This window comes from Stereum hirsutum (assembly GCF_000264905.1).
Source record: "Stereum hirsutum FP-91666 SS1 unplaced genomic scaffold STEHIscaffold_12, whole genome shotgun sequence".
NCBI lineage: Eukaryota > Fungi > Basidiomycota > Agaricomycetes > Russulales > Stereaceae > Stereum > Stereum hirsutum.
In genome coordinates, this window is record NW_006763142.1 from 582,301 (window position 1) to 604,502 (window position 22,202).

A 22,202-nucleotide genomic window follows, 5' to 3' on the forward strand; every position below is an offset into this window, starting at 1 on the left:
TCATAGCTGCTTCGAAGATCCATAATTATATGTTGAACTGTCCTCTGACGTCTAATCGCGCCCTCAATCCTCATAAAGAAGACCGGTTTCTAACATATGTCCCCGAAGTACTGAAGAGCTCGTGGTCATAGGTCTTTTCTTATGACCATCCCGGCGATATCTTGCGGTACGTGATATACTGCTTCTACAGTCTTCTGAAGACATTTATTGCACCCACCTCTCAAAGCATCAGTCTGCCTGAGCTCAAGATGATGCCCCTCTCACACATCCTCGTTTCCCTGCTTCCCCTTGTCCTCATCACCCCACCCATCACCCAAGCTCAAATCACTTACTCAACCTACGCTGCTGACTCTGCCATCTCCCGAGGTCAAGGCAATGGTCTCTCTGCTGGGGTACCCATCGTCTCCTACGAACACGGAGAGTTTCAGTGGGCTTTGAGGTTACTGTATGAGCGTACCGGGAATCAGAGCTATTTTGACTATATCCAGGCGGGTGTGGATCGGAATGTGGCGGACAATGGAACAGTTGGGGGAGGGTACAAGTGAGTCTTTTGCTTCGCTGTGTGGAACCAGGAATGTAGGGGGGTGAGAGGATGAGGGCTGATGAGAGGTGTCGTGTCGCGTCGCACAGCCTCTCGAGCTACCAGCTTGATCCGGTGAGAGTTGGTCCGACCTTCGTATACCTGTGGGTCGAATCCCTACCATATCCCGTGATTATTCATAAATTAACATCAACCGCCTTCACGATATGCTTCGAAGGTATAACACCACCGGCGAGGCAAAATACCAAGAAGCAGCCGATCTGTTCCGGAAGCAGCTCGAAACGCATCCAAGAACGTCTGAGGGACAGTTCTGGCACAAGCTCATGTATCCGAGCCAAGGTATTCGAGAGTCTACATGTCATGACTGAAGACTTATTCTGACTGTCATTTAACTTTATTAGGATGGCTTGACGGAATCTACGTGAGTTATTTCAACTACCGCCGGCAGAAGTTACCATAGCCCTAATCTACTCGTCCTGCAGATGGGCTCCGTCTTCTACGCCACCTACACAGCCGCATTCCAGCCAACGAATCAATCAGCCTGGGGTAAGACATTTATCTCTCCTCTTCACTCCGATATGTACTCTTGGGCATCTCACCGGTCTAACGCCACAATCCAAACCCAGACGACATCCTCCTCCAATTTACCCTAATGCACAACCACACCCTTCAACTACCCTCAGCCCTCAACACGACCGACAACGAAACCTACGTCGGCCTCCTCTACCATGCCTATGACAACTCCTTCGTCCAAGACTGGGCCTCTCCCGACCGCGGCCACTCCCCCGAAGTCTGGGATCGTGCGGTCGGATGGTACATGATGGCGCTCGTAGACGTCCTCGACATCATTGACACCACGCCCGCCATATCCGCGAACTCCACTCTGGACCTGGAACCCCATCACGCGACGTTGCAAGGATATCTTTCTACACTCACCGATAATCTCATCTCCGCCGCCACCACAGACGCAGTGAACTCCTCCGACGCCTGGTGGCTCGTCATGTCTCAACCCTACCGCGCTGGCAACTACTTCGAGTCGAGCGGCAGCACGATGTTCGTCTACGCCATCCTCCGCGGTATCCGTCTCGGCTACATCGACGACTCGGACGGGAGTAAAGTGGAGGTAATGAAGAAGTCGTACGAGTATATGGTCGATAACTGGGTGATCCCGCAGGGTAATGGAACGATGGATTGGAATAATACGGTGATTGTGGGGAGTATGCAGCCCGGGAATGATTATGAGGTGAGCTTTCGGTTTGTCGCTTGGATGATGCATAGAATTGAGACTGATGAGTTGCGTACGGTGTGCAGTACTATGTCAGCCAGGCAATCGATATCAACGATTTGAAGGGCGTGGCGTCGTTCGTGCTAGCCAGCTACGAATATGAGCTGTTGTAGAATCTATAATGTACGGCGGCCGGTCTATGTCAACGAAGCTTCTCCGCTGTAGCCATAGCAGGTTCGGTTAGTTTGTGGCGCGTACGCCACACACCACAGCAATGAATACGAAGTAATTTTAATTGTCATTGGGGTGCTGTCTACAACTGACAATTGACATTCACCGAAAGGCAGGAGAAAATACAGACAGTCCAGAGCGACTCACGATCACCAAAATGATCCCCTGAAACAGACGTAGACACAGACACAAACAGAAAACGTCACGGAAAGGCAGAAGAAAAATGGACATCGACAGTCGAGACGACTAAAGTATACGAGTTCAAGAGAACCAAGACGAAAGCGAGGGTGAGGAGATAGCGCGACCACTGAAAGCGGGAGAGAAAAAACGAGTGAGAGAGTAGGTATGAGTGACGGCGAAGACGCGAAAAGGAATCAGAATAATCAAATCAAGCTTATCAGGTTCAGAAATCCAACATAGCCCCGGAGAACGCCAGACGCTCCACGAGCTTCATATTCCCAAAGCCTCTTCCATGGACGTCTGCACCCGTCTTCACGCTACTAACACTCTTCACCTTCGACTCGTCCAAATCCACGATGGAGGTCGCGCTGATATTATCCGTGGACGAAAGTCCGAGATTGCCGAGTAAAGGCTTGGTAAGCGAACTAGTGGACCCAGCGGCGGATGCAGAGGCGGTAGCAGAGGCAGATACGGATGCCACGAGAGGAAGGTTCAAGGCATCGAGGACAGCGCCGGTATTCGAGTCGAGTCCGAGGTCGGCGAGGATGTCTGCGATTGCGTAGCTGAGGTCAAGCGAGCTTGAAGTAGACGACAAGCATCCACAGCCGTTCAAGATTTGCGTTACAGCAGTGGACGAGCCACCGAGCCCGAGATTGTTAAGAACATTGTTGACAGCAGTGACAAGACCGTCAACGGAGCCATCTGAACCAATGAGTGAGCTGGAGGCAGCCGTGGTAGGAACAGAAGCGGGGCCTGAGACGGATGCAGTCGCAGAGGCAGAGACCGAGAGGGAGTCGGAGGAAGTGCCGCTGGTCGTGAGGCCCAAGCCATTGAGGACGACGTCGACCTGAGAGTCGAGCCCGAGGTCGGTGAGGACATTCGTGATATCACCAATGGTGTCGTTGAGGTCGAGCGATCCAGAAGAAGACGATCCACCGTTACAGTCATTCAAGCCTGCGACGACCGCGTTGACATAGGTACCGAGGCCGAGGTTGTTGAGCACCTCGGAGACAGCTTGATCGAGTCCGGAAAGCGAGAGGGTGTCAGAGCCGAGAAGGCCATCGAGAGAAGTTCCTAAGTCCAATCCACCGAGAAGGGAACCAGTGGCACTGGAACCAGAGGCTGAGGCGGTGATGGACACAGACACAGGGGCGGGTGTGGAAGCCGATGCTGGGGCGGAGATACCGATGGACGCAGTGGTGTCGGAAGAGAGACCCAGTGCGGCAAGGAGGCTGTCGACGCTGTTTCCGAGCCCGGAGCCGTTGAGGATGGTGGTGACCGCAGCAGCGACGTTGCCGGAGGTGAGCGAGCCGGATGATAGAGACGTAGAGGTGTTTAGAGCGCTAGCCACCTCGTCGGAATCACCGCCGAGTCCGAGATCGGTGAGAGAGTCAACGACAGCATTGACAACATCTTCAAGAGTGCAAGAGCCGCCTCCGTTGAGAAGGGAACCGAGAGAGACGATGGCACCGAGAGACGAAGACGAAGTTGCGGAAGAAATGGCAGAGACACCAACGGTGGCGGTGGCACTGGATGAAACGTCGACAACGTCCGAGCGGTTGGTGCGCGAAGATCGCTTCGTAAGGGTGCGTTTGGTGCTAGTGGAGACCTTGACGCAGCTATCGAGGGAGGAAGCAACTTCATACCCGGCATCGCAGCTCTGGACGGCACACTTGCCGCCCTCGCACGATACGCCGGAGACGTTAGGAAGTTGGGAACAGTCGACTCCGGAGGTCTGTTCGGAGGCGGAAAGGAAGGGGTTCACGTTGATACAGCCGCCGCCTGATGAGATAAATTCAAGTTAACTTGATATCGTATCAGACGAACGAAGGAACCCACAACTGTCAAGAGCCGTGTCGGTGTTGAGACACTCATATCCGGAACCACCCGTGTGAAGGCCACAGACAGACTCGCCCTTCTTGCAGGTACTGAGGGCCTCGTCGTAGTCGCGAACACCGCGAGCGATGATAGCAGCACGTTTAGTTTGGGTGGTAGAAGAGCCCTTTAAATGTCGTCAGTTAGAGGAAGATAACCAGAGGTGAAACCGAATGGGCGTACCTGGGGGAAGGTGCCACATTGCCCATTCTTCTCTGACAAGGGTGGAGGGCAAACACATTGATCCCCTTGTACGACATATCCCGAGCCACAAGTAAAGCCACAGGGGTCCGACTGCGAGCATAGAGCCGAAGAGTGGGCGGGGTAGGTGCACTGGCTAGATCCAGGACCATCGTTGATCTATGTACAGGTGGTCAATCACAAGCATGAGAAGGAGGGAAGTCAAACGGCCAACCAATGCGGTCAAAAGAGCTGTGACTTCATCATCGCCGAGAATGGATGCGAGGACAGAAAGACTCGTGTAGTCTTGGATGTTCAAAGGGAACGCAGAAGCGCAAAGACAGAGGTCCAGGTTGGCGACGGCGGAAGCGACATTAGGAAGAAGTCCCAGGACTCCGAGCTTGCTAATGACCAGGTCGGCGTCAATGTATGCACAGACGTCGATGAGAGCGCGAGGTTGATGATGGTGGCGAAGCGCACTCGGGCGGGCAACTGCGGGCAGCGCCAACGGCGCGAGAAGAGCCAAGGAAGAAATGAGCCTCGTAGTCAAATGCATGGTGCCGCTTGTGAGAAGTGGAGAAGCGAAAATAATGATGGTGAGGGCGGTCAGGCCCTGTGTAAAATAAAGGATGAGGTGAACCAAGCGGGTAGAGGAAGTGGGGGAGGTCGCGTCTTGGGTGAGGGGGAAAGGGTAGTTGGGGGTGGTCGACGGCGGTGATTTCCTTTATAAAGCGTACGGAGACACTGGACTTGAATAAGTGTCGATCTCGGCCATGTTCGACTTGCAAAGGATGGAGCCTCCGGGGGAGCGACAGACTCAACTGAACTAGAAAACAGATCGCAAAACTGTAACTGCATCCGTTGGAAGGCGGGCATCGATGATCGCGGATAGCATTCAATAAAAGGGCTGCGAGTTGGCCGAGACTAATCATACATCGGCGGCTTCACCAATGGTTGTCTCCCGAAGACAGATTGTGGAGAGCGGGAGCATCTCTCGCACTGTCGATCCGAGGCGGGCGGGATTCAACCCACTACAAGCAGAGCAAAAAAGAACCAATGTCTGACACCTGCGTATAAATCATCATTGCTGGGTAACGAAAGACTATGTGGACGCTGGTCAAGAAAGTAAAAAAGGAGGTCGAAGAGACATTGATACAAGTCGGAAGTTGGAGATTTCAACTTGTTCGGAGTTGACCGAATGTTCCCACGAGCATCTCTTTCATGTTGCTTTCGTGGCGGTGGCGAGCCATCCTACCAAGTATTTTCTGGCTGCAATAATCATCATTGTTCGTTAGTTTGTGACAGGAAGCCCCAGTAGTTCTGTCAATAAGATACATCCATATCATACAACTAAAGCTTTTCATCATGCGTGAGAGAGAATGAGTTCAAGTGATGGTCACTGTCAGAAGGGTAACGATTCCATCGATCGCGATGCCTGTATCCCATAGCAGTCAGTCGTGTAGGTCGGGATCAGTGAACCAGGGAACTTTACCGTGGTTGAGGCCGTTACTTCCGGCGGCTATCAAGCCAGTTATGTTTTGAGCGATAGTAGAGTACGTGATGCCGCCGAAAGAGGTCGTCCCAGTCGCAGCTACGGCAAATAGATCCCTGTATGAAGCTTCAGCACAGTCCATCAGGGCAGAAAAAGAGTTAGATGACTTACCTGCCGATATCATAACCATCTGGCACGATGGTGTGGCTCTCCGTGATGGGCTAACAGGCGGTCAGAACCGAATAAATACAACAATAATCCACAAATACATACCTCTTCCTTGGATACCCTGTCGATTGGATACGATCAGTGTCATTTGCATCTAAGTCTGAGGAAACGCACGTACGCGAGGAAAAGTGCACCCGTATCGGCCAAGATACCATTCTGACGAAACATCCTGAGTCGCATATGCAGTTTATGAGCCACTTGCGCAAAATATCAAGAATTCAATCTGGAAGTCATCGAAGGTATCCCTCACCTGAGATGATTCCCTCCAATCAAAGACTCTAGGCACGTGCCTGCAGCAGCGTCGCCGAAATCCTGACGTGTAGTTAATATAAACATCCCTTTTTACGAATAAAATATTTTGCTTGGCGTTAAACAATTACCTGACGCAGCTCGACGGTCTGATTCACCGCGCCGTTTCCATCGCCCAAATTCGCACTCTGAGGAGCCCCTAGGTGAATACCCAAGCATTCAGTTGACCTAAAACGGCATGACACGTCGTCAGTTCAAATAGAAACACACGGTAAGGTATATGATGCGACGCACATTCCTGCAGCCCGAGCAAAGTTGGTGAACCCGTCGTCCGTGAGCACGTCCGCCGAGCTCAAACCCGAAATAATTACCTGTAGAATCAGTTTAATAACGCGGTAAGACATTGTACAGTACAACAGTATAACACAACAGAGACGTACGTTCAGCGGTTCTCCCAATCCACCACCCGCATCATCAAGCAATGATCCGCCTAACAATGTAGGATCCACGAAGGCAAGCAGAGTCGGAGCTCCGAGGGCAAAAAGAATCTGAACAGCGAAGACAATAGACAATATGAGGGGAGACATTACGTCGAATACGGCGGTCATTGATAGCAGAGGGATAGGATCTGCTCCGAGTCGATGAGAGCAGCGAGTAGAAGCGGTGGCGGTGAAAGTGCGACGAGGCGAGAGAGCACACACCCTAAGATGTCGGTATTACGCGTTCTTTTTATCGAAGAAACCGATGCATTGCGCACGACGTGAATACTACTCTTTGATGAACGTGGGGGCATGGTACCATGAGGCCGGCTGAGAACCTCATCTCAATGCCCAGAAAGTAACGGTCAGGCGGAGGTTCAAGTCACAGTGCTCGACAAAAAGAATCCCTCAGAAGGTCATGCACGGATACCCCTGGAGTATTGTCAATGGCTTTTTGCTGCTCGAATCATCCTACCGAACGAACAAACGCTGCAGCATACCATCTCAGAGAACGTGTCTTGCTAGGATTTCCCCGTTGAAGATAGAGTAAGGCACGAACGTGATTATCGATAGTGTCTGAAGATGGCCTAAGTTTTCCCATAGAGCACTCTAAGAATATCGTCGTTTCGCAGGCAAATAGAGCGGAACAAGCAAATCCTGACAGGACTGCGCGCCAGACTCATCCAAGCGAAGCATTTTCGAGCGAGATGAGCGTGGCGTCCGAGAACAGAGATCATTCGACGCCAGCACCCTAACGGGATCCTCGGATATCCCCAGGAGAATAAGAACTCGCTATATCTGAGGATCACAGGATGAGTACAGTCCTTGGGGGACGAAGGATGGACGTTGGAAGCTTAAGTGGATCGAAAGATGGAGCTCTTCGGGACGTCAACGAGTGTTACTGCATGTAGATAAAAATTTAAATATGTACATGACTTACATGGCTACCTGGCGCAATGGTAGCGCGTTTGACTTCGATTGTCTCTCGCTATCAAAAGGCTGCAGGTTCGAGTCCTGCGGTGGTCATTACATCTTATCTCTTCATTTTTTGCACGCTTCATTTTTCTCCAATTGTCGTATCTTTTGTAATTTGGAGCACCAAATATGTACTGCAATCATGCTCTAAACATATTCTGCTCTGCGATGGAGGATATCGGGATATTCGACCAAGTTATGCGCCACTGTGGCGTCGTACGTAACCCCAAGGTGGTGTTAGGGCTTGGGACCGCCTGCTGCAATGATTTGACTCGGTCAGTCACGCCTCAACGGATGGTATTTACAGTGCGACAGCTCAGGACAGCAGCCAGACGGATCTCTGTACGACCACGATCTTCACCTGCCGCATTACTTTGTCGATTTTATCGCGATATGGCGAATCTACCGGTCAACAAAACTGCCCATCCGTTCTCTAAAGGCCAATTTGAGGCCCTGCTTAATCGCAGATTCTTCTACGCACCTGCATTCGAGATCTATGGTGGTATGTGCTTATGATATATTATCTTGGGGCTGACTTGGGTTTTACATCTCATGGAGGAAAAGGTTTGTCGAGAAACGGAACGCTGACTCTCTCGTGTGCCCAGGTATTGCCGGGCTGTACGATTATGGTCCCCCTGGCTCCTCTTTGCAAGCCAACATAATTGCAGAATGGCGCAAACACTTCATCGTCGAGGAACACATGCTCGAGATCGACTCAACCTGTATCACCCCTGCCCCCGTCTTTGAAACCTCTGGTCACGTAGCTAGGTTCGCAGACTGGATGGTCAAGGATACCAAGACCGGCGATGTCCTCCGCGCGGACCATCTCGTTAAAAACGTGCTCGAAGCACGACTCGCTGGAGATAGGGAGGCAAGGGGTTTGGCAGCGCAGCCAGCGAAGGAGGATGATAAAAAGAAGAAGAAAAAGAAGGATGTGAAGAGTGCGGTAGTTCAGTTGGCGGACGAAGTGGTGAAGGAGTATGATAATATCTTGGCTCAGGTTCGTCTATCCCTTCATCAATTTCGTTTCGAAGCTACTCTTCGTCATGGATATAGCATTGTCTCGCAATGGTCGAGATATACTCCGATCGCAATGCTCTCCGCTTTCTATGACCAACAAGTTCGCAGTGTCGCCACTGTGGCGCACCAACCGTGCCCATTGATGCGTACGCAGTGAACGAACGAGTGGTCATTCCCCTCCGCAATTATGCAGAAATTTTTCTATCCTTCAAATCGTCCTTGTCATTCTACAACCGTCTGATTAGTCGTCCTCGTCCTCATCCTCGTCCTCATCCTCTTCACGGTGGTGTGCGTAAAACTGACGATCCTTTCCTTGCAGCTCGACAACTACTCTGGCCCAGAGCTCGGTGAACTTTGTCGAAAGTTCAACATCAGGAATCCCGATACCGACAACGAAGTCGGGGAGCCACAGCAGTTCAATCTCATGTTCACAAGTAGCATCGGGCCTACTGGTCAACACCCTGGGTGCTTATACACACTCACTACCATCTTTTTCTTTGTTCTGACTTTCTACGGTTTGTCTGCAATACCACAGCTACCTTCGCCCTGAAACCGCACAAGGCCATTTCCTCAACTTCTCTCGTCTGCTCGAATTCAACAACGGTCGCATCCCCTTCGCTTCCGCCCAGATCGGTCGCTCCTTCCGTAATGAGATCTCTCCACGCGCAGGTCTCCTCCGCGTTCGCGAGTTCACCATGGCCGAAATCGAGCACTTCGTCGACCCAGAGGACAAATCCCACCCACGCTTCAACGAAGTCCGCTCCGTCGAGCTCTCCCTTCTTGACCGTCACGTCCAATCCTCCGGCTCCACCAAGATCACACGCATGACCGTTGGCGAGGCTGTAGACAAGGGTATCATCGCGAACGAGACGTTGGGGTACTTCATCGCGCGGATAAAACAGTTTTTGATCAAGATCGGCGTGGACGAGAACAGGCTTAGGTTCAGACAGCACATGGCGAACGAGATGGCTCATTACGCCACGGACTGCTGGGACGCTGACATTGAGAACTCCTATGGATGGACGGAGTGTGTTGGATGTGCGGATAGGGCGGCGTATGATTTAACGGTGCATTCGGACAAGACGGGGCATCCGTTGGTGGTGAGGCAGGCATTGAAGGAGCCGATCGTGACGGAAAAGTTGACTGCTGAATTCAACAAGAAGGTGGTGGGGAAGGCGTTCGGGAAGGATGCGGGAGTCTTGCAGAAGATGTTTGCGGATATGGATGAGACGAAGTTGGAGAAGGTGCAGGGTGAGCTTGCGCAGGGGTAGGTCTCTACCATCCTTTCGCCTCGCGTCTAGCGTGTATCATGTGGCGACGGTCGGTATTTTGCTCACGATTTTTGTTCAGGTCTTCGACGGTCGCGACTCCTGACGGCAAGGAAATAAAATTGACTCCGGAGATGCTCACCATAGAGCGCAAGACCTTCAAACAGTCTAGTGAGTACAAAGGCCACTACGTACACAGATGCATGGCAGAGCTGCCACACGACTCAATCAGATGACTCTGCTTGCTAAATGACTGTTTGACCATCTATCTTCTCATCATCGTCATCACGTTTCTTTAGTCCGTGAGTTTACGCCGAACGTCATCGAACCCTCCTTTGGTCTTGGTCGTATCCTCTACGTCCTCCTCGAACATAACTTTTGGGCTCGTGAACAGGATGTTGAGCGCGGCGTGAGTCAACTTCATCCATAATCATCAATCGGTTCCCAATTTCGAAGTCGTTCTTCCTTTTCCGGTCTCGTTATCTTTCGACGGCTTCTCCTTTTTCTGCTTTTGTTCCTGATCCCTACGTCTCTTTACTCCCGTCGCCATCTCTTACCCACATTCATCGGCCTCGGCCAATTGTGTTCACTGATTTTTTGAGCTCATTAACTGACGTCGCTATTACTCTAACTCTAGGTCCTCTCTCTTCCCCCGGTCGTGGCACCGACCAAAGTGTTGATCGTCCCTTTGAGTGCAAAGGAAGAGTTTGATCCTCTCATTCGCGAAGTTTGTACGTCACAATCCATGCCGCTTTTTCTATTCTTTGCTCCCCCATCATGCTGTCCTTGTACATCTGCGTCACGTCGATCCGAAAGCCGTTGCGGTCAACTATCACTATGACCATGGGCCGCGACTTCTGGACGCACTGTAACGTCAGCAAGTTGATCGTCTGACTCTCAGGGTGCTGAGGGCGTTCAGCAATGATGCCACGATGTTCTTGCATGTCCCGGTTCAAAGCGTGGATGTCGTTATCCTTCCCCTCTCCGTCATTCCCAACGGTTAATGTAAACGCTAACGAGTTCTTTATCTTCTCTTGTTTTCCCCGCATCGTCATCGACATCGGCACTCAATTATCCCCGCAAAAACTCAGCCTCAAAACTGCGTAAAGCCGGCGTCTTCTCGCGCGTCGACGATTCAAACACATCGATCGGCAAGCGCTACGCACGCAACGACGAGCTCGGCACACCATTCGGCGTGACACTTGACTTTGCCTGTACGTTTATCCCTTTTCAGCTCTTCTCTCGTTTTCTCCTTTCCCCCTTACTGCGCCCACATACGTCCACATCTCGACCTTCTTCCGCTTTCACTTCATCCCCATTCGCCGACTCTATGTAGTCCGTTTATACGCCTTTCGCCCGTTATATTTCCGCTCCATTAGACGAAACTGACTGACTTGACGCATCTTCCACTACGCCCGCGATCCGCATTGTGCGATTCTCTGTGGGTCATTTCCGTATGCATGCTCTGACGGAACGCCCATCCATCACGCGACATGCACTGAACACGTCTGAACTCGACGCACGATCACCACTTACGACACGAATGTAACGCAACCATTTCACGGGGGTTCCACGTCAATAGCTGTCCAGAACCGAACGATGACACTGCGGTGAGTGACTATCCTTCAACTTTCGTGTTTTTGTTCGTCCCGTTCTTCTATTCTCATCTTTCGTCGGATGCTCTGCCTATTTCGGGTCGGCCGATGGGACATCGAGAGGTCATGCGTGACCGTGTTGGATGGTCACGAGCCATATTCTGTCCCTCACTTTTCCTCGGCCTTCCTCTATTTCGCGGGTCTGTGAACGGCGCGGGTGATGTGTGGTCGTCGAAGAGACTTTGCGCCCTCGTCATACATCAGCCTTCCTACGGCATCATCATTGCCGAAACCCTCGAAGGTCACGTTCTGCACTTGTTCATCCGCCAACTGTTCGCGGAACTGAATGCACCGTTGTCGCCGCCTTGAATATATCCTTACTCCGCGGCGTAGTCTTTCTTTGAGCTCAAGCTTTACGCCCAACCGTGGAATGCATCACTGCAATACCACTGCCCGTCGTTCGAGGCCCTAGGTCGTTCAGCCCGTCATCGGTCATGGGGTTTCCAGAGCGTGAATATACGACGTGTTTCCTCTCCTTCTCATGATTTGCAGCGCGGGTTGGTGACGTTTTGTCTATGTAAATTGGGTATCGTACCGTCATACCGCCGGTTCGACCACAACGACGGTAAAATAGTTCTGATTCCTGATTGATTTTGATTTTTTCCTGATCCTACTCCTTCTGGTTCTCTCGCTGTGTCTTCTTTTCCTCTTCGCAACTATCCTTCTTCCTACCGGACTATTTGCTGACCAAACACTCTTTCTTGATATTCTTGATGTGCGGACGAATGGGGAATCCATGGATTTGTGGACGAACGGGAAACGGGAAACAGGGAACGCGACACGACGGGCCAGCTCATCGGCGATATCGACCAGGTCATTGGGATCTTGACGGAACTCGTAGACGGGACGATCGACTGGGCCGAGGCATGCAAGAGGTTGCCGGCTTATGACGGCGTGCAGGCCATCGATGCTTAAGCTCCCAAGCGCAAACAAAGCGGGTCGAGGTCTGGGTGCTGGGTGCTGGGTGATGTCAATGAGCCTTGTTTACCCCGCACTGTGCTGTTTTTGGAACGCTTCTTTAGATCGGCTCTGGGGTACGATGTGTGGTTCGAGGCCGGGGTGATTGTGTGAATGAGGTGGAGTTTGGATGAGGTACGATGTGATGTGGTGGGTGTTTGTACTTACAGGTCCAGGCTCATCGGGAGATGTATCGAGAAGGATGTCGTTGAGGGTCCTTGTTGCTCGTTGTGATGAGGCCTTGTGCGTTAAAATTTCGGGTTCTCGTGTACATATGATGCGGGGTCTGCTTTGGAGAAGCCGAGAGAGAAGGAGAAGTTACTGATTTGTACTGTAAGAATGATATTGCAGAGAACAAGGTGAAGCTTTAGATATGGTGTGTCTTTACCATGAAGGTTTTCCGTCACAATGATAGACTGTAGTTTGACCTCATCTTGATCATGATGCCAGTAACACCGGCCATTCTTTACAAGCGATTCTTCAGGCGTCGTCGGTGTGGCCCAATTCGGATACGCGGTGCCACAACGTAGAAGGGCTGACGGCGATTTGACGACAAGCGACACGGAGACGACGGAAGCAAATCGCGTGGCGCCATCCGTCTCAACTTCATCCGGACTTCGAGCTCTCGAAAGTTGTCCCCTTGAGCATGCCGAGGCTTCTTCAAGGGGCTCTCATAATTCTTCCCAATGGCCGATCGTCGTCATGGCCATCTGACGCGTCGACCCCTCAGACCTGAGGCTTGAGCGTGTTCTTGATGAGTTGCTAGACATGAAACTCACAGAACTTCCTGTGATCACTGTGGTGTCAGGATACCCCCCACGAACGCTGCGGCTTCGCGCAGTCCTGGAATCTGTCGCCATATCGCATTCCAAGTGACCACGCACGCCTGTACAGCATTGTTGGTTATACCGGGTAGTCCAGGGAATGATTTCAATAATCCCACAGCTTTATTCTCTCCAATGAAGCGCTCGTGATGTTATATGTGAATGAGACATATCAGGCCTTGAGCGTGAAAACGGGTGTGAACAACGGTCATATGAGATTGGACAGATGGCTCGGAGTCAGACGGAGTAGTACATGGAATGTCTCTTTCCGTTCCGTCCAAGCCAAACGCTAACGCTCATTTACCACCGCTGCATGCGACCTCCGTGGGCGTCATCATGAAAGGTTACAGGACATATCCACTCATACTCCCATTGAACCTAACTTTGGATTAACCGTGCCCATACTTGACCAATCCCGCGTGAAGTAAGCCGGATACAGCACCATTGCACGAGAGAATGCAGAGGTTGACATTGAAGGCTAAATCTGGTGTATGTGGCCCACAGTCATTAGCTAGTATAAGATGGAAGAAGATAGGTGATGTGATGGATGGATGAGCGGAAGTGAGGCGCAACTTCTTCATTAGACACTGAGGCAGTGTCATAGGGTTCTCGACGAGGTCGTAGCATGCGAGATAGGTGAGGCAGAACAAAGCAAGACAGGTACGCTCGAAGTCATGCAAGCTTCTGTTCTTGCGTATGATCGTGAGCTTGCAGGCTGCAGGCTGTAAGCAAGTCAATGCGTCTGCCGGTTAATCGAACCCAAGGGGCGTTCACCGGGCTCATCCGCGACTCCGACCTGGAGTGCTGCACCCCCTACCAAGTGCCCGGGGTCATGGGTGGCGATGTGGCGGATGAGACTCTTGCATGCCATTGAACACATATTCTCGTGACACAGCCCCCCAACAAACACCCAGAAGATGTAAGAGATGAATTTTGTTACCATTCTAACACACAAAATCTGACATTATGGTCTCTGTGGATGAGCAGCAGGTAGGGGGCTTGATCGAACCCCCTATTGCGCCACCGCCACCCATAGATGCCCCAGATATGATGCATAACCGCTTGAGGCGAACATGAATTCATATACGAGCTCGGACTGGGGACGCGTAAGTCCCCCACAAAGGATCACTTGGAAATCAAAACATCATTGTGAACGCATGGTCATGTTCGAGATCCGAGAGACCTATCTCTCGCATCTTCCAATGACCTACTACGCCACGCGTGGCCTCAGACCGTTTCCTGTCCGGCCAGACGAGCGCAGGAGGCCCGAGTTTGAGGAACAAAAGGATCGATGATATTGTCGTCAGCATGCGTGTGGGGTTCTACAGGGAAGAGACGAACGGGCCTATTGAGGCTCTCGGTCTCGGACTCACCTGAATTCCAGCTCGAGAGAGAACCAGGAAGGCGGAGTGCTCAAGATGGGAGACTGGGCGTTGGCGTCCATTTGAAGTCTCTCGAGTACTTGTTTCGAGTCCACGATGCAGGATAGATGATAGATGAATTTCGACACTATGGATCGATAGGCAACACCGGCGGTATGACCAGGGCGGTATGAAAGGGCAGTGTGAGCAAGTGCTGAGCCGCAAACTTGAAGGGCTGTGTTTGCCGGATATTAATCAGCAGACGACCAACAAGGGGATGTGGATAGATGAGGATGTGACTGACACTGATAGCTGGAGGGCTTGGTCATCAAGAAGAGTATGGAGATGATTGACCTTCAGAACACGAAACCGCAACCATCCGCTCTTGACAGGGCGAGACGGACTCGGAGGTGAAGAAGCAAGCGCTTGGCTTCAATCATGATTTGGGATGGCTTCAAAGCTTATACTGCGAACAGATGGCAAGCGTTAGAGCCTACAGAAACATCAGCATCATCATCTCTAAGGAGTGAACAAGCGGACTTTTATAGGACTAAGGGACGACGTTGAACGAATATCTGTCTCACTTTCATCACTGAGCGGTCATGTTCAACCTCACAGCAGTTCCTACATGTAAGAAAAGTCCTAACAAGTAGTAGAGATATCAGTCCCTGAAACCCAAAGCATTGATAGAAGAGAAATCACGAACTTTTGACCTCTTGCAACCATCACCATCCGGCAACAGCTAACATCCTGTCTATCTTGACGCGAAAGCCTGTTGACAGGAGAACCAACATAGAAAGCGCCGGGGCAGGTGCAGGTGGACCTCAGCGTCATTGCCTTTCAATTTTATGACCCCTGGCAGCACGGATCACCGAAGTCGCAAAGATAGCTCAGTATATAGCATACATTGATATTGACGGAAGGCAAAGTGGACCGAACATATACATAGACAAGACCGATCCAGAACCAAGTCAAGGAAACCACGCCAACACCGCGACAATGATGTAAAGCGGGTCAGAAGTTGCTCGAGACCTCGACCGTCCTGTTACAATGAGCCCCGAGAGAATAATAGCCAGAGTTGCACCCGAGGAGTTAATGATCTCTTGGTACATGAGCTGACGCTGGAACGCGTCAACGACAGTCGAGACTCGAGTGTCATAGTACCATCCGAGACGGTCTAACCCCCGAAATACACAAGATCCCCAGGTCTTGAGCAGTGAGCAGCCGCCGCACAATAAATATACTGAAATAGAAAGAAGCGACCACATCGTCCAGCTCGCGAGGCCGGTAACTGAACGACCGAATGAGCTCTTCAAACCCCGAAGAGTCCTGAGATGCAGTCATCGCAGGGGACGTCAGAGTGCAAGAGAGCGAGCGAGTACCGGAGCGCTTGAGAACTGGTCGATGATTGAGAGTCTCACACTCCGGTGGTACTATATCACGCCGCGTGCCTCCTGATTCCCCCTGTGGGCAAAGTGTCTTGGACGCGAGGGATTCAGCACCCTTAGGCCAAGTATGTGAAGAAGTGAGCAAAGATGACGGGACGACCGAGGACTCTATAAACACAAGCCTCGTTCTCGCCAAGCATGTCCACGGATGAGTCAGTCCCTGTTAAACGTTGCGGATGCAAGACGCAAGACGCGTAAGTGTGGGGAGGCCTGGTTTTGCTGTAAGTAATAATAATCATGAGAAGATATGAGAGTGGGAGGGTATGCACACCGCCGGGACGAACTTTAGTGCGTTGCTGTTGGCCATGGCACCCACAGTCCGACGAGCCGAAGCACAAGAATATGATGACGGGCGAAAATCATGTTGTGTACAATGCGGCCTATCAACGATAGCTAAAGGGAGATAAATCAGAAAGAGTAAGACCAACGGAAGTCCGAGCTGAAGGGCCAAAGTGAGTGTGTGTGAGACGTGCGGTACGGATAGGGTAAAGCCTCTCTGAACCGTCTCGTCTAGCTCAGCACTAGAGGGGCCCATCAATGGGTCGCGGGCAACGACAGGCGAACACAAGGTGGAACGGATATTTGCAGGTGGTACATAGGTCGAAGAAGGGGGACAGGGAGGTAGACTCGTGACCCGGATGCCGACGACGATGCCGTGCGTACATGGGAGGTCCGATGATACTTGCTTCACGGAGATTGGGAAGCGTGTGCGGCTCGTCGTAACAGTAGCACCACGAATATCGTTATCTTCTGATGTTATTCGAACAATAGTTAGCTCGCTGATGGCAGCTCGCACGGAATAGAGTAAGTGAGAAGTGGCAGGGTGGGCGGCGAAGTGACTTCGAGGAATACCTCATGTAGATGGATGGTAAGGCTCACGCATGTTTCCTACCATCTTCGAGGGGATTTGGCCATCTCTTCCGATATCCAGGCTCGGTAGCTACTGGCCGATACTTCCGGATTTCGTCTTCAAGTCCGAGGTACAGTCCAATGCAACTAAGCCTGCTTCACAACCGTAAGCATTGATCGGAAGGCTAAGCTCGCTACAAAGGGTACTTGATCGGCTCTTTCCATCAACTGAGGAGGATATATGCATAATGGGAAGCTTATACCTCTACCGAGTTGAGACAAAGCTGAAAGGGCACTCGCATATCCCTTTCGGGCTTCAGACGAGGACAACGACACAGAGGAACTTCGGGTGCAACGACCATATGCAAACGGGCGCGGGCGCGGTCGGACGGCTATAGCTGGGTATATCTCAAGCAGTAAGTAAACACCTTGCGATGACAAATGCAGTCCAGATATGTAGAGCGACGACTCACAAAGGGATCAAGTAAAGCACGCAAGGCTGTGGAACAATTGCAGCTGACTATCGTCTGCGTAAGTCTACGCTTTTACTCGTGTTTGGAGAACATATGATACATTGAATTTGAGGGTGGAGTAGCGTCGAACTCTTCGAAGAAAAGAGGTTTGGGCTTGATGCGCGAAATACGCTGTATGCGGATCTTTGGTGGATATATATGTCAGTTAAACTGGCAAACGTGCACTCGATGCTCAGCGCTTGCCTCGTTCGATGCTCCATTATACAATCATAGAAAACTTGTCAAAGAAACTCGACACACGACTCGGTCGAAGGCCGAGGAAAAGTCAGCCGAAAGCGAAGCGTTAGGCATACACAGAGAGCTGGACATATCGGACGACGACAAGCTCGGGGATCTATGATTATAGCATCAGAACGTGCCGTCGGTGTTGGCGGTCGCCACACCCGCAAGGGATGTGGAGGGACATGTACGAAGATCTCGAAGCTCTTGAAGCGCACTATAACAGAATCCGAGTCCAAACTCATAGCAGTAAGTCCCCAAACAAACGATAAACCAGACATGCAGCACGTTCCTTTTTATAGCACACCCTAAGTGGCACACGCCTCCGACACCCGCCCTCTGAATCCCATCCCTCCCGCCCGCCTGCAATGCATCCAAACTAGTATTCGAGCTCCACAAGTCTCGAACTCATTGATGCTCCACATCCAGATCCTCCATCGACAATGCATGAAGTCCTATAGTTCAAGAAGCTCGGGCCCGGAGTGCGAACTTGTCGTCCTCGTCTATAAGTAAAAGACCGGATTGACAATCTTATCTTACTATAGCGCGTCCGGATAGGGTCGAGAACATGAAGTACTAATAGTAGTTTTACTCCACAGAGCATAGCAGTATTGGATAGTCAGATGCTAACGCAGATAACGAGCGAACAAAGACGAGTCAGAAACAGAAGAGTCGACGAAGGGAGAAAACCCGGCTCACGAAACACGATATGGGCTGGAGGCATAGATTGATTGTGCGTATCTGTAGGTATCAGTAAAATGAAAGTAGGATCCGCTCGATACACGGAACTACAGGGTGCTGGTGACTCGTCTTAGCGTTGAGTCTTTACTGCCACTGAGTAGGAGCAGACGCGCAAATACGGCTGCGGTACGAACGTTCCTCTGCCGAGCTTAGAGCAGCCAGTAACTCTGTGGCACCCTTTCGTATCTGAGTCAAAGGAGGGACGCGCGCATGACTGGGATCAGTGACTCGAAGATTCGAAACATTCAACATGGGGAGAAACTACGAGGAACACTTGACCGACCTGCAGGTCTGCAGGTCTGCTCGCAATCATGTTCATGTTCTGAACCATCCCAGTACCTTCTACCGTTTATCCCAGGACTTCCTTACCAGCGTTTCATTAGAGTATGCCTCACGCTGCGACAGACCCGCGAATCCGCGAAGAGGACAGAAGGAGGGAAAAACCCACGATACCCGCCCCGTGCCATTGCATCCTGGCAAGTTCCGTCGGGCTGAAAGGTGTACGCTCGGTTTCGGTTTCAGGACAGAACATCTGCCTCGTCGCGAATACTTTCCTGATGAGGACGGTTCCGAGGCGCAGGGAGGGAGGAAGAGCGGCTGAGACGGGGAATGGATGGGGAAGGATGGGGAAGGATTGAGGATGAGCGGTGGGGATGTGGATATACCTAGATGGTGATACCGAGCGAGTCCGCGAGTTCCGAAAGCCTGAAAAGGCGAGCGTTTCGTACTACTGAGTGCAACGTGAAGATAGTCTTTGTATTTCGTGAGGGCCAGAGGTTCTGGGAATCTACATACGAAACAAATAGGCGTAAAGCGTAAAGTCAAAGGGAAGCACTACTCGATACATACAATTTCGAATGATGCAAAGCTCTGTCCGCGGTGAGTCTATGCCGGGGATCATGGGATGTGATGCAGAGAAAAGATAAAGGAAACTCGAGACCTGGGTCTTGTTCAGATAAGTAAAGACGGTTCAGGACCGCGGTTTTTGACGTCGCAGGTGCGCGCCCATATGTCTTTATGTACTTTCCATACCAGCGTGTGCTCGTCGGTGCGGTGAGGTGATTATGAATTTATGATATGAGGTGGGGTATCTTAGCCTGTCCTGGGACGACAATTTCCGAAAGTCGGCGGCGGCGTTGTTGGGATATGAAGAAGATGGTGGTCCTGGCAGGTCACGGTGGTGATATGTAATATGCAGATGATCATGACGACACGGCATGGAGGCAGGCTAGACTGGCTTGCTGTGAGCAGTGCGGCAATGGCGGCTCGCTAGGGCGGTTCGAATAAATCAGAGAAGAACGCGGCGACTTGTTCTTGACGTCGGGGGAACCCCACCGGCGAAGGGTGAGGCGAGGCGAGAGTCGAAAAAGGGTGACGGTGAGCGGATGCGTGCACAGCAGGAATGAGGCATGGAGAGGAGTGAGATGGAGGTCGGCTTGCTGTGAGTACTTCTCGAGGACGAATACGTACTCGAACGTTGTCGTGGACGAAATCGCATCGGTATCATGTCTGTTCTCTATGTCGGTCCTGGTTATCTCTCGTTCCGAAAGCTACGCCGAGTCGCCTCGGACTCGGTGCTCAGAAGAGGAGAAATCCGGCCATCTTACCAGCACGCTGGGACTGGCGGCAGGCAGATCGCGAGTTCGAGGCCGAGGAAGGGAATTACCGTTTGTGGAAGAGGGAGAGACGCCAGATGGCAACGCGCGTCCGAGTGCCCGATTGGCTGGAAGGTGACGAGAAGGTTGCTCGCGGAGAGGCACTCACAGATTGAGCGCGAGATCTGTGCGAGATCCAACCTTCCTCTGCGCGCGACTGGCGATCTGGGCCTCTTCCCACCCGCGCCCTATAAATTCTCCTACCCTCCGCAACCGCCACCCACCGTATCCCCCTCCACTACACCGCAGACGCAGACGCAGTGCTCGTCTCCCGACGCTTTATCCTCCATTTCACTACCTTGCTGTATCTTTATCAACTCTCATACCCTCCTCTTTGTACCACCCCGCCATTCGACATGTCGCACAAGGCGTCAGTACCAACCCACCTCGTCGCCCTCCCCAGCGTCTCCGCCTCCCTCTCTTCATTACCACAAGTCAAGTCCATGGCCAACGTGTCGATACACACTCCATCCCATCTATCCGCACATGCAGCAGAGAGCGAAGCCAAGGTGCGTTCAGATCAACCATTCCTCTCCGATTTAAACTGACCATGGTCCCTTTCATCAGCTCAAAAAAGCATTATCGAAGAACTCGGCCAATCTGCCTTCTTCGCAGTCAATACACTACGGTGCCATCGTGAGTATCATTTTCTCGAATGTCATACATATCATGCATCTGCTTACACCCGCTCTCCCACCCCAGCCATCGACACCATCGAATTCATCACAACCCCTCATGATGAGAAAACCTGTGCGTCCTTCTCATCCTTATCGCGCCGTGAATTTCGCTGACTCGTCTGTCAGGTTAGAACAAAATAGTGGGCCTTCGGGTCTACTAAACGCGCTCGCTCTTCGCTTCATTCTAGACGTTCATCCTCTCATTCTTCGCTGGTCTATTTGGGCATGGGACTTTGCCGTGCATCTTCGATTTTTTTCTTCTCTTTCTGTCCACTCCATGATATTGTCTTTCGATCGCTAGCTGTCCCTCGTTCTCGGTTCCTCTGCTCTCTGCCCGCTCGCACTTAGACGTCTCTTCTCTCTGGCTCGTCTCTGGTTCTCGTCGTCGCACATCTCTCTCACTGTCTTCGTTGCATTCATTCCCCTACACATATCTCCTCACTGCTGCTACCCCTCTCACCCACCCTCTTGCACATACATACATACATAAGGGTACATACATACCAACACGACGTGAACATCGCACATACTTACTTACCTACTTACCACCACCTACGTACATTCACATTTTTGCTGATTCCCTCGCCAACCACACAATCTGTTCATATTTTTCGCAGTTCCGACCGTTCCTCTTTAATCACTTCATGCATGCATGTTCGTCTTTTCTCAGGGGAGTCTCGGGGCGCCTTTCTTTTGTGCTGGCAATCTTGCATTTCTATTGACCATGACCGACGCCTTGCGTCATGGCAACTCTCAATAGTAATATTTTTTCAAACATCATCATACTACCCCTGTCTGCCTGCGTGTGTGTGCAATCCAAATCTGAATCTCGACACCAAACCGACTCCACAATGAAGTCCAAGATTACAACCTTCAGCTAAATTATCAACCTTTGGTTATCAGGCTCAAGTATGTCGCAAAACTTGCATTTGGCTGGTCAGCCATAGCGAAGCCTGATAGCAGTCATAATGCCTGAACAGGGAGCGTGCATGACCGGACCAGCCCACATCGGGCCTGAGCAGGGCTGAGCAAGGCTGGTGCGGGCTGGTCATCTTGAAGTCGTCTGCTGAACAGAGCTGAGCAGGACTGGCAAGGACTGGTCATTTTGGAGCCATCGGCTGAGCAGGGCTGATCCTGGCTAATAATGTCTGTACATAGCTCTGATGCCATTGGCCAGTGCTGAAGAGGCCTGACCATGTCTGATCGCTGAAATAGTATACTGGACTACAGGGACCTTGCTAGGCCGCCTCGACCTCAAGAGAGGGAAGATGAGGGGTGAAAGATCTGGCGGAGCATTGTGGGCATGCATTTCGCGCCACGAAAGACCACGATATATTTAG

General features: G+C 51.5%; 5 protein-coding genes and 1 non-coding gene across 6 annotated transcripts; 4 read left to right on the forward strand and 2 right to left on the reverse strand.

Moving 5' to 3' along the window:
* Positions 1-251: 251 nt before the first annotated feature.
* Positions 252-1,939, forward strand: STEHIDRAFT_62321 (Six-hairpin glycosidase; the record flags this gene model as incomplete). The annotated part of the gene is made up of 7 exons (XM_007306731.1): positions 252-524; positions 608-684; positions 759-880; positions 943-962; positions 1,024-1,087; positions 1,168-1,784; positions 1,853-1,939. The coding sequence occupies 7 exons, from the start codon at positions 252-254 to the stop codon at positions 1,937-1,939; spliced, it is 1,260 nt and encodes a 419-aa protein (XP_007306793.1).
* Positions 1,940-4,238: 2,299 nt separating this feature from the next.
* Positions 4,239-4,680, reverse strand: STEHIDRAFT_43867 (uncharacterized protein; the record flags this gene model as incomplete). The annotated part of the gene is made up of 2 exons (XM_007306681.1): positions 4,239-4,412; positions 4,468-4,680. Coding segments are annotated over 2 exons (387 nt in total), but the record flags the coding sequence as incomplete, so codon positions are not given.
* A 937-nt stretch (positions 4,681-5,617) lies between these two features.
* On the reverse strand, positions 5,618-6,788 carry STEHIDRAFT_62467 (uncharacterized protein; the record flags this gene model as incomplete). The annotated part of the gene is made up of 9 exons (XM_007306749.1): positions 5,618-5,667; positions 5,725-5,840; positions 5,896-5,945; positions 5,998-6,013; positions 6,071-6,121; positions 6,203-6,264; positions 6,333-6,429; positions 6,496-6,572; positions 6,642-6,788. The coding sequence occupies 9 exons, from the start codon at positions 6,786-6,788 to the stop codon at positions 5,618-5,620; spliced, it is 666 nt and encodes a 221-aa protein (XP_007306811.1).
* An 834-nt stretch (positions 6,789-7,622) lies between these two features.
* Positions 7,623-7,706, forward strand: STEHIDRAFT_t203. Its single transcript has one exon. It is a non-coding gene; the product is annotated as a tRNA-Arg (tRNA).
* Positions 7,707-7,973: 267 nt separating this feature from the next.
* On the forward strand, positions 7,974-12,980 carry STEHIDRAFT_100865 (glycyl-tRNA synthetase). The gene is made up of 10 exons (XM_007306918.1): positions 7,974-8,157; positions 8,261-8,655; positions 8,995-9,140; positions 9,211-9,942; positions 10,026-10,114; positions 10,243-10,352; positions 10,581-10,674; positions 11,035-11,157; positions 11,526-11,553; positions 12,369-12,980. The coding sequence occupies exons 1-10, from the start codon at positions 8,049-8,051 to the stop codon at positions 12,511-12,513; spliced, it is 1,971 nt and encodes a 656-aa protein (XP_007306980.1). The 5' UTR covers positions 7,974-8,048; the 3' UTR covers positions 12,514-12,980.
* A 7,449-nt stretch (positions 12,981-20,429) lies between these two features.
* On the forward strand, positions 20,430-21,407 carry STEHIDRAFT_123429 (uncharacterized protein). The gene is made up of 4 exons (XM_007306919.1): positions 20,430-20,694; positions 20,753-20,821; positions 20,888-20,935; positions 20,989-21,407. The coding sequence occupies exons 1-4, from the start codon at positions 20,542-20,544 to the stop codon at positions 21,001-21,003; spliced, it is 285 nt and encodes a 94-aa protein (XP_007306981.1). The 5' UTR covers positions 20,430-20,541; the 3' UTR covers positions 21,004-21,407.
* The last annotated feature ends 795 nt before the right edge of the window (positions 21,408-22,202 follow it).